At 41.6% G+C, this 12,185-nt stretch overlaps 1 protein-coding gene across 12 annotated transcripts in view; it reads right to left on the bottom strand.

Annotated features, from left to right (window-relative positions):
- Positions 1-12,185, bottom strand: part of CDK14 (cyclin dependent kinase 14) — a 662,006-nt gene that overhangs the window by 395,295 nt on the left and 254,526 nt on the right. For all 12 annotated transcript variants that reach the window (XM_044946425.2, XM_044946423.2, XM_044946424.2 and 9 more), the window contains one exon: positions 454-548. In XM_044946425.2, coding sequence (XP_044802360.1) covers positions 454-548 — 95 coding nt within the window. The remainder of the gene's footprint in view (positions 1-453; positions 549-12,185) is intronic.

Here is a 12,185-nt window from a genome sequence, read left to right as displayed (position 1 = left end):
TGGAAGTTTTAATTAATAGCTGAAATACTAACCAAGGGGAAAAACTGTGAAGTCTAAATTGTAAGTATCAGCCTTTTCTCTACAAAAATCACCCGAATAAGGATGCTTTTCTGAACCCAAGTTATAATCCAAAGGAGAAAACATTTTTGTTGTCTGTGAACTTCCTTTGATAGAGTGATCACCATCATATTGTTTTATATTACTTGATAAAGCCGAAATTTAGAAAGTGTACTAGTAACAAACAGGTTATAACAGATCATATAGCTAGCGAAACTTCAACTGAACATTTTTTCTGGATTTTTCTTTAAAACACATACCATTCAAAAGCATGCAAAATAAGTCTCATGTACTCAGATAAAATGCTTCAGTATAGCTACCTCAAGACAAAACTCTATGATGATACTATAAGAATTTTGCTCATAATTATAAAATCTGAATTCTCATCTTACTTACCACATATTCAAACACAAGTGTCAGCGTCTCCTTGGTGTGGATGATGTCATGAAGCAGCACTATATTAGCATGTTTTAGTCCTTTTAACAGAGAGGCTGTAAGATAAAGTGAACAAACAGATACGTTATTATGGGTAATAACCAACGGATAAGCTTCTTCTATTGTACTGGTACATCATCAGATGAAATATACCTATTTTTCCACTTTCTATGCCAATATAGATATGGCTTATCTCCATATGTATGACATATATATTCTGTGGATGTTGAATGGAGGTTTCTGTAAGTGTCAGTTACAGCCTGTTGGTTGATGTTGTCATTGAATTCTTCAATATATGTGCTATATCTCTGGAGAGATCTTTCTTCTTTCAATGACTGAGGGATGGTGACATCCTCAACCATAATTGGGGATCTGTCCATTTCTTATTTGAATTCTCTTAGTTTTGGCTTTGTGTGCTTTGAAGCTGTACTTTGCTACATGTAACATTTAAGATTGTTGCATTCTGTGAATCAGGCCCTTTTATCAATACATAAAGCATCTCTTTGTCCCTGGTAATTTTCTTCACTCTGAAGTATTTTGTCTGATATTAATATTGCCACTTCAGCTTGATTTTGTTTAGTGTTCATATGGTGTATCTTTTATATATATATATATATATTTTTTTTTTTTTTTTTTCTTTTGGCCTATACCAATGACCATTCAGGTAGAACATTTAAAGAACAGAAGCTTTTTCTATCATTGTTAATTATTTTAGTAACACTGTGTCTTCAATTTTGGTTTTTGGTATATACCCTAAAGAGAAAAGAGAAACGCAAAACACATGTTTTACATGTTTTCTATCAGGAACTTGTAATTGCTCACATATTCATCAAATATTTATTGAGAGCCTAGTTACTGACACTGATGGCCCTGGACAAACCTCAAACCCTTGATTCTCAATAATGTTGCAAGCCCAGCTCTTTAAAAGGGGGTTTAGAACACCAAATGTGAACCCTAATGCAAACTTTGGGTGAGTATCAGGTGTCAAGGTAGATTCCTCTATCGTAACAAATGCACCACTCTGGTGAGAGATACCAACAGTAGGGAGGGTTGGGGTGGGAGGCAGGGAAGAAAGTACAGGAAAATCCTCTGCACTTTCCACTCAATTTTGCTTTGACCTTAAAGCTGCTCTAGAAAAATAAAGTCTATTTTAAAAAATAAAAAGATATACCTATGTTTTAACATACTAAAAGAAACAAATCTAGATGATCTAATATTTCACTCAAATAAAATGATATTTTAGATATGGAGTCATCATGCAAAAAAAGCTGTACAGGACAGTCCCCAGAGAAGAGAGAGAGAAAACGTGGAGACTAGTACATTCTTGTATGACTCCCATGAATGCAAGCTCCTGTTTTTAGTTATTATTGCCTTGAATTTCCACTGTCTTCACCAGGCAAACCTACTTCAGGACGGTAATATATCTTTAATCCCAAGATATACATCAATAAATACCTAATTGGCCCAAAGAAGGCCATTCAGACTGAGAATTCCCTGGTGTGGCTGGTTCCAACACCAGAAGACCACGAAGAAGTATGTTTCCTCTGAAACCGAATTGGCAGCTTCATGTGCTGCCCAAGGCCAGGGAAGTCTAAGCTATCCAAGGGAAGTCCTACAAAAAAGTAAAAATATTTTGGACTTCTCTGGTAGTTCAGTGGTCAAGAATCCACCTGCCAATGCAGGGGACACAAGTTCAGTCCCTGATCCGGGAAGGTTTCATATCAGCAGAGAAACTAGGCTCAGTGCCACAGACATTGGAGCTACCACAGTGGGGAGCCCGTGCACTGCAGCTGGGGAGGGGACCCCACTCGCTGCAGCTGGGGAGGAGACCCCACCCGCTGCACCTGGGGAGGAGACCCCACTCGCTGCAGCTGGGGAGGAGACCCCACTCGCTGCAGCTGGGGAGGGGACCCCACTCGCTGCAGCTGGGGAGGGGACCCCACTCGCTGCAGGTAGAGAGTGGACCCCACTCGCTGCAGGTGGAGAGTGGACCCCACTCGCTGCAGGTGGAGAGTGGACCCCACTCGCTGCAGGTGGAGAGTGGACCCCACTCGCTGCAGGTGGAGAGTGGACCCCACTCGCTGCAGCTGGGGAGGGGACCCCACTCGCTGCAGCTGGGGAGGAGACCCCACTCGCTGCAGCTGGGGAGGAGACCCCACTCACTGCAACAGGAGAGAGCCCGTGCATGGTAGCAAAGACCTGGGGTACCCAAAAATAAATAAATAAAATACATACATGAAATATTTACAGATTTATCAGAGCTTTGTAAAATTAGCACTCACGACAAAATACTTACCAAAAATAACTATAACAATAACAGTACAGCACACAAACTTTGAAGAAATAAGCACCACAAAGATGTATGACAGAGTTTAGTATTGTTGATTCCAATAATTTACAATCTTCTTTCAATTATTCAAATATTTAATTATTCAACCATCAGCCTCAAACAACTGAAGTGTATTACATGGCTAATTTCCAGGCATTCATCATTAATCTGGGGACCAGCTTCAATGTGCTCATTTTTAAAATGACACTTGGTCCCACATTAGTCTTCTAAGACAGACTCATCCTTAGAGATCACTGATGTATAGAACAGTCTTATGGACTCTGTGGGAGAGGGAGAGGGTGGGAAGATTTGGGAGAATGGCATTGAAACATGTAAAATATCATGTATGAAACGAGTTGCCAGTCCAGGTTCGATGCACGATACTGGATGCTTGGGGCTGGTGCACTGGGACGACCCAGAGGGATGGTATGGGGAGGGAGGAGGATGGGGAACACATGTATACCTGTGGCGGATTCATTTTGATATTTGGCAAAACTAATACAATTCTGTAAAATTTAAAAATAAAATAAAATTAAAAAAAAACAAAAAGGGTGTGGAAGTGAGACCAGATGTATGCATTAGCTTATATATGTGTATAAAATAACCCTGGAATCACTTGAAATAAATATATACATGCCTGCCAAAAAAAAAAAAAAAAAAGATTTCAAACCACAACAGGATATTTGGAAATGATGGCCAGGCACAGTACTTCACTCCTACACAGTGTGGGAATACACATAGGTGAAATGAATTAAGGACCTCATGGGTATCACGCTTATGAAAGGAACCTAGCTTTGTGAGGCAAGTTTTGGAAAGATATATCATTTGTAATTTTGTCCAATTTTATTTTTCAAGTTATCCCCTCAGTTTGTCAAGCGCTGATCCATCCTTATCAGCAAGACCTCCAAAAAGGTACTGAAGCTTACAATCCATGGGCGATCCACGCTCTAAGAACCCTTTGCCTAGGAATTTTGTTGTTGCTTTTATTATGATGATTATTACTTTTCTCCCACTATCACCCTGCTTCTCTGACCGTTTAGACCTAAATTGTTTCCCATTTCTCAAAGCAACGACTTCATGCCCATCATTTCCCATTGTGTTTTTCCTACAATTTCAGTAAAATCCAATCTCTGCTATCATTCATCCTGTGAAAAAACATCTTTTCTTAACTGTGACCGATATTATACAAAAAAAGGCCATGCCCTTTTTTTCTTTTTTGGCTGCTCCCCATGGCATGTAGGATCTTAGTTCCCCAACCTGGGATTGAACCCATGACCCCTGCATTAGAAGCAGAGTCTTAACCACTGAAAAACAAGGGAAGTCCCTGTCATTTCATTTTTTTTTAAACATGGTATTTTTTTTTTACCATTTCTACAGAAACACTCAAAGCCTCCACATTTCAATGTATTAACTCTCAATTATTATAGGTTTTAGACTTCTAACTATATATACATACAGTTTAAAAAACACACTATCGGTTAAATAATGACCAAGAACTGTTTGAAAGCAAGCCCTTTTTCTTTTGAGATTAACATAATGAACTCGTATTTGGAAAAGGATAAGCCATTAATTTCAAAACTGATGGCAGAAAAATGGCATTGAAGGGCACAAAACCGTCCACAATATCTACCAACATGAGGGTAGATGGCAGACCTGACTAACTTGAAAGCTGCCAACACAACAGTCTCTGCTCCAAGCCAGGTGCCAGATACTGTTATTCCTGCCGTTGCCAAGGCGAGGAAGCCTCCTGGTTGCCAAGGCGAGGAAGCCTCCTGGCTGCCAAGCGGGTGCGTGATTAACACCACAAGTCCCAGAGCCACTGTGTCTCCCTTTGCAAGACAAACACTGTCAAAATAATACTCCATGTAATCCTAATAATATCTCAAATATACCACATGTTATTTTCTCATCGTTTACATACAAAACAAATTCTGTAACACTGGCTTTAACAATCCCAGCACACTTGGTTTCCCGCAAATTTTAAGCAAACATATGGCAAACATTTTAAATTCATTTCACCAGTGAGGCTTGGAAAGGTATGATTCTACATGACATAAAGGACTTGTAATTAAGGTTGAGGGTAAAATTTCTAACAATCAATTTGGGGCCGTGTTGAAACAATACAAAAGCAGAAAAACACTTTGCTCATAAAGATAACCGCAAAGTCTTGGCAGGACAGGACATAGAGAGCCGCCCCTTAGTGCGGGAACAAGTTCAGATACCCACTCATCCACCATATACAAACCTCGACCTTCTGCTTTCAGGGTAAACATCCTAGGTTTCCACTCTGAGGTGAAACAGATCAGATGGGATCAGATCAGATCAGTCGCTCAGTCGTGTCCGACTCTTTGCGACCCCATGAATCGCAGCACGCCAGGCCTCCCTGTCCATCACCAACTCCTGGAGTTCACTCAGACTCATGTCCATCGAGTCGGTGATGCCATCCAGCCATCTCATCCTCTGTTGTCCCCTTCTCCTCCTGCCCCCAATCCCTCCCAGCATCAGAGTCTTTTCCAATGAGTTAACTCTTCGCATGAGGTGTCCAAAGTACTGGAGTTTCAGCTTTAGCATCATTCCTTCCAAAGAAATCCCAGGGCTGATCTCCTTCAGAATGGACTGGCTGGATCTCCTTGCAGTCCAAGGGACTCTCAAGAGTCTTCTGCAACACCACAGTTCAAAAGCATCAATTCTTCGGCGCTCAGCCTAAACACCATCCTCATCATGATTAAAATAAATTATGTTATCGAAAAATTCAGAGCGTGTTCATTTTTTCACTGAAGGGGTTATTTTAAAAGTAATGTTAACAAAGAAATGAAAAATAGAACCTTTCTTTATGAAGTCAAATAGTCTTCTAGGTCATTATTTGACACCTTATTGCTAGGAAAGGAGATATCACAAATAAATGCAATCCAAGCTTGCTCACTCCCCTTTAGCCTCTGGAAGGAATGAGTGTGTTCACATTCTCCCCTCATCATTTTACGTGTTCCCTTTCTGTGTCAACCCCAGTGGTGTGGACTGGAGGTGCTGCTACCTGATTTTCCCAGAAAACAAAGATTATTACTTATTATTACCCAAGAAAGCAACCATATTTCAAACTACAACCCCAACAGACTAAACTTTTTCCTCAAGCCCGCAGGTAGACAGCTCTGTGTGTGTTAGACACTCGGTGTGTCCAGCTCTGCGACCCCGTGGACTGAAGCCCTCCAGGCTCCTCTGTCCATGGGATTTTCTAGGCAAGAATACTAGAGTGGGTAGCCTTTCCCTTCTCCAGGGGATCTTCCTGACCCAGGGATCGAACTCAGGTCTCCTGCATCAGCAGGCAGGATCTTTTCCGTCTGAGCCACCAGGGAAGCCCAGATAGATCTAAAGCTGTTGATATTCACCTTATACTAGAAATAGTATACTTCCTTTCTTTGCCTACTTTATTTTTTCACTGAAGCATAGCTAATTACAATGCTGTGTTAGTTTCAAGTGTACGGCAAAGTGATTCAGGTGTATACACACACGCACGCACACACACAAACACACACATTCTTTTTCCGATTCTTTTCCATTATATGTTATTACAAGACACTGACTATAGTTCCCGGAGCTATAGAGTAGTTCTTGTTGTTTACCTATTTAATACACAGTACTGCGTATATGTTAATCACAAACTCCTAATTTATCTATTCATTTATATTCTGCAAGAAGTTCTCACTTACTTGCTACTGGATTCTGAATATTTTGAAAGCAAAAATATTCTGAATGGGAAAAACTTAAAGGCAAATAAGAACAACAAGATAAACACAGAAAGACGAAAGTGCTTAAAGGAACTCATGCCTGCCCTGAAAACAGCTCCAGGGTAACTTGCGCATGGTTCCAGAAGGTATGCTGCGCACTGTGGCTGCATATTAGGAGAAATAGTGTATTCCTGCTCAATTCTGAATTTTCCCCCAAATGAGATCTGATCTAAAACACACATACTCGCACAAACCATAAACCAAGAAGTGAAAAAGTGAGAGAATCGGGTGGAAAAAAAAAAACGGAATTGTATTTTTCACTTCATGTTTACTTTTTATACTTTTATACACATATATACCAAATTTGAGCTTCCCTGGTAGCTCAACTGGTAAAGAATCTGCCTGCAACACAGGAAACCCCAGTGGATTCCTGGGTTGGGAAGATCCCTTGGAGAAGGGATAGAGTAACCCACTCCAGTATCTCGGTCTTTGCTGGTGGCTCAGATGGTAAAGAATCTGCCCGCAATGCAGGACATGTGGGTTCAATCCCTGGGTCAGGAAGATCCCTGGAAGAAGGAGTGGCAACGCACTCCAGTATTCTTGCCTGGAGAATCCCCACAGATAGGGGAGTCTGGCGGGCCACAGTCCATGGGGCTGCAAAGAGTCTGACAGGACTGAGCAACTAAGCACAGCACATACCAAGTTTACATGAGAAAGCATTAACTTTTTGTTATGGGGAAAGAGACCACAGCTAATCCAGAACACAAAGTTAAAATGCATGTGATGCCCTATAGACTTAAATTAGCTAAAATCACATTAAGGATTTAGAGACATGTTTTTCACTCACTAGATGCTGTCCAAATGTGGAAGGATAATAAGACAGGTTAGGAATACTTTATAAATATCACAAAACTTGTTTTCCATCTACCAAAAAGTATACTGTTTTACATGCTCCTTAGTTGAGCGTTGCTGTTGGGGAATAGACTAACTTCAACCCCACTACATGTTTCCCCTGCTCATTCCCCTCCCAATTTCCCCAACGTCACAGACCTGAAATGTAATCCCGACATTAAAACCTCAACTATTCTCCCTGCCATCAATACCTGTGTATCCTCTTGACTACTGGCAAAGATCAGTCATCTGGGGTCTATTTCCACATTGCAGCCTCACAGGACCACATGGACTGCTCCCGAAATCATTAAAAGAAGAGATTCCTCTAAAAGTACAGCTTAACCACATGAAACAGCCAATATTTGACATTTTTGATCTATTAACACAGCAATTTCCAGTGGCTCAACCCAATAGAGTTTACCTGGTTCAAACCAATTTTAACTTTTTCACAGAGGCATAGTTACTTTTCCCATCGTTAACATTGAAACCAATTAATCAGCTGCCAAATGGTCAATAATTGATCCTGAATACAAAAAAAAAAAGGAAGAATCTGTTCGTGAAACTATGGTTATTGATGAGGGGAGGGATATAGAAACAATTTGTATGAGATATCTGGAAAAGTTGTTTATTACAGTAGATTGGTCAAAGAAAACTGAAAAAACACTATAAGATTGGCCAAATAAAATTGAAATAACGCTATAAAATAGTATTTTGTGTGCTAAGTCACTTCAATCATGTCTGACTCTTTGTGACCCACCAGGGTCCTCTGTCCATGGGATTCTCCAGGCAAGAACACTGGAGCGGGTTGCCACTTCTTACTCCAGGGGATCTTCCCAACCCAGGGATGGAACCTGCAGCACTTTCGTCCCCTGCATTGGCAGGCAGGTTCTTTACCTCCATCATCACCTAGGAAGGCCTTACAAAAGGTACGCTGCTGTTCACAATTAATGCGCAGCTATAATAATGAATGATTATAACCGTAGGCTGGCCCTTCACTACTGACCCCTTCTCACAAAGGGAGTGGTGCCAATCCGTGCATTATGAGGGTTTCTTTTCATATCCTGGAACTTGGGAGGCCTCTAATTTGCACTGAAATCCAAAATATTGAAGGTTTTTCTTGTCTAAGTGGTCACTTTCCCACATTAAGATTAACTTACTGCAAAAGACTTCTACTTTTGTTTTGAACTACTTCCAATTCAGGGCTTCCCTGGGGGCACAGTCATAAAGAATCCCCCTGCCAATGCAAGAGACACAAGTTCCATCCCTGGGTCGGGAAGATCCCCTGGCGAAGGAAATGACAACCCACTCCAATATTCTTGCCTGGAGAACCCCACAGACAGAGAAGCCTGGTGGGCTACTGTCCATGGAGTCTCAAAGAGTTGGACACAACTTAGTGACTAAACAGCTCCCAGTTGAACCTATAAATGACCCACCGGCTGCCTTTCTGCTCCAGCTAATCTTGTTCCTATGTGTCCCTGGACACAGCCATGCATATATAGGTTGTGCATGAGTGCAAGACACGCGGTTCTTCTCAAATGTAAACACCTCACTAGTACCTTCGGCAGAAAGAAAAAAAAAACTCATGCCAAGCAAACAGGGTTGGAGACAGTGGTGGTCATGCTCCCTGTGCTGTCTTCAGGCAGGAAAGAGACCATGGAGGAGCTGAGGGTTACTGAAAGACGTGGTCACAGTTGTTTTCGTCTGGCCATAAAAACCAGGTATAAAAGCTGTTAGGCAATTTACTTTTTTGAACTATTTTTACACTTTATTATGGTGGGTTACATGTATAGACAGAAAGAATATTGCAAAGTATGCAAAAAAAAATGTGATTTGGCATCAATCCCCTTACACTTTCTGGTTAAGAAGAATAAACATTTATATCATAACATTAATGGTTATCTCTGTCTGACTAGACTTAAATAACCTCTCCCCACATAAAATTATGTGAATTGCTATCACTGTATTCTTTTACAAAAGTTAAAATAAGCCTAAAGTCATAAAATATACTCCTTGCCATGCCTGCAAGTCCTAGTCTAAGGACCTGCACCTAAGACTCTGGCCCTCGAAAGCACTGTCGGACTCCACCACACAGCAGGGCAGGTTTTCAGACCAGGACTCTCCACCCCCTGCTCCCCACAGCCACGACCGTGGTCCCACCAGGAGGTGCTTCGCTAAGGGTGGTGCTTCAGCCACCTCTCAAAGTCAAGTGGCCACTGAATGAGGCCCCACCACAAATCTACCAAAGCCAAGGCTACGGGCGCTGGGCCCCAGAATCACCCAACAAGTAGTCAACGTCTACCATGTGCCAATCACCACAGGGAAACATGTACGCTTTTGTTCTCATGAACTTGTATGTTATATGTCAACCAAGTTTTCTATTCAATCCTTACATCTCCTAAAGTTGGAAAATCGCAGTGCTGTGTCATGGTTTTTAAATACAGTGGGTAACTACTTGAGGGGGGGGTGTGTCTGTGAGTGAGGGTGTGCCTATGAACTTAGTCACACTGCCATCTACTCACTGTTCCAAGAGCAAATAAATAAAAACAGCAATTCGATCAGTTAATGTACCTAGTATCTACTTCTGTCTATCTGTTTCTCTCTCTCTCTCTCTCTCTCTCTCTTACACACACACACACACTCACACACAGTCATGAAGATAGATTCCACCAAAAAATATAGTCTTGGCCTAGAAAACAAAGAGAATTCTTTATTCTGAAGATTTGATGGCATTTTGATGTATGTGGATTTTCTCCTGCTCATTTCAAAAACCCCAAAAATGTGAGGTCATATTTTCAACATGAATAAAAGGTTGAAAAGGTCATGATTTATAAGGCCTTTACAATTCCACTGGTGAAGCGTCTGTCTACAATGTGGGAGACCTGGGTTCGATCCCTGGGTCAGGAAGATTCCCTGGAGAAGGAAATGGCAACCCACTCTAGTACTCTTGCCTAGAAAAGCCCATGGACGGAGGAGCCTGGTGCAGGCTACTGCCCATGGGGTCGCAAAGAGTTGGACACAACTGAGCGACTTCACTTTCTTTCTTTCTTTACAATTCCACTACAATTTCTAAAATCTGTGAAAGAGCTAAGTTTTATATAAAATGTTTGCAATACATACTGCCTCAGCACCAGAGCTTTGATAAACAGCAGGTCTGGAGATAATTGTAAACAGACGATGAGCAAAGAAGGAGAAGTGGGGACTATGAAAAACAAACACGAATCTCAGTGGGGGTTCATTTCTACCCTTGAATATCCCCTGACTTGAAACTTCACACATAACATCACTTCATCTGACTGAACAAGAAAGTCAAGGTTATAAAAATTACAAATGAAAGCAGAACTCAGTAGAGAGTACACAGCCCCAGAGCACCGCGTTTCTCACAAAATTAGTTCAGCTTCAGGCAGTCACGTCACCTTCACTTCGACCTCCCCAGGACAGAACTCATCCCGCTGTCCCTGGGCCTGGACCAGACCTTGAATTCCTTTCATGCGGGCTTAATCAGTGGTGGTCCAGGTGAGAAGCCAAGTTCATCTCAGCCAAGGAAGCTCTGCCCCTTCTGAGAAGGTTGCTAATAGGCTGAGTCCCAGGCTGCTTCCCTCAGTCACGTGGTCCCTATGCTTGGTCTCCGCTGATGCTCAGCTGTTGATGGCACAACAGTTGACAGGTTCTAGCACCACTTAACAGGCGTCCTGGGTGGGCACCAGTGGTGAAGAATCCACTTGCCGATGCAGGAGCTGTAAGAGATGCGGGTCCAATTCCTGATTGGGAAGATCCCCTAGAGAAGGAAATGACAACCCACTCCAGTATCCTTGCCTGGGACATTGCACGGACAGAGGAGCATGGCAGGCTCCAGTCCATGGGGTCACAAAGAGTCAGACACGACTGAGCATGAACACACACACACACACACACAGTACCACTCACATGTTCAGGAGTTTTACAAGATACTTAAGAAAAGCAATTAAGGACTCACTCAGGGATTGCCTTCTAACTGTACAAAGAGAGGCTAGCAAACCCCATCTCTGAGAGCTCTCACTACGCTCCTGCTTCATATGGCCTTGGCTACGGGAGCATTTGAAGGAGATGTTTCTATATTTGGAAATCCAGGAAAACAAACACACCTATGAAAGGCAGAGTGACATCTTAAACATTCAGTATTTAGAATTCTATGATGATGATAATAAAACTGTTAATGCAAAGTCACATGGGCAAAATGGTATTTAATGAGTTTAGGGAGGGGTTCCTCCCAACCTCTTCTGAAAATAAGAACTTTCTAAATTGCTTCTATGCTCAAAAAGTCACTTCAGTACAAAAATAGTAACTTAAAAAATTTTTTTTAGAGTCTCATCCTTTTAAAGTCACTAGCTATTTGAAAGAAACTGGCAACATCTTAGAAGTACTCGATTTCATGCAAGGTATCACAGGATTGCTTAAGACAGAACATCTATCTGCTGTGATAACTATACAAGTTAAGTTAAAGACAAGGAAGTTGTACATTACACATTTTATACTTCTAAATTAGCAAGGCTACTTCAGACTCTCATGGCAGTTAAAAAAAAAAGAAAAAGCCATGCAAGAAAACGACAAGGGGAAAGAAAAATAGTACTATGATCTCAAAGTTTCCAAGAAATTTGTATGTCTGTCTTCCATACTGCCAACCAGAGGAACTAGGGGAAGGGATAACTGGGTTTTACACTTACCAAGGTAGGCTCAACATTTGGTCCTCGAAAATTGTGACTGGGCAGAATTTT

This window comes from Bubalus bubalis, chromosome 8, assembly GCF_019923935.1.
Source record: "Bubalus bubalis isolate 160015118507 breed Murrah chromosome 8, NDDB_SH_1, whole genome shotgun sequence".
Lineage (NCBI taxonomy): Eukaryota > Metazoa > Chordata > Mammalia > Artiodactyla > Bovidae > Bubalus > Bubalus bubalis.
Note: the sequence above shows the minus strand (reverse complement) of the source record. Positions and strands in the feature narration are given on the sequence as shown.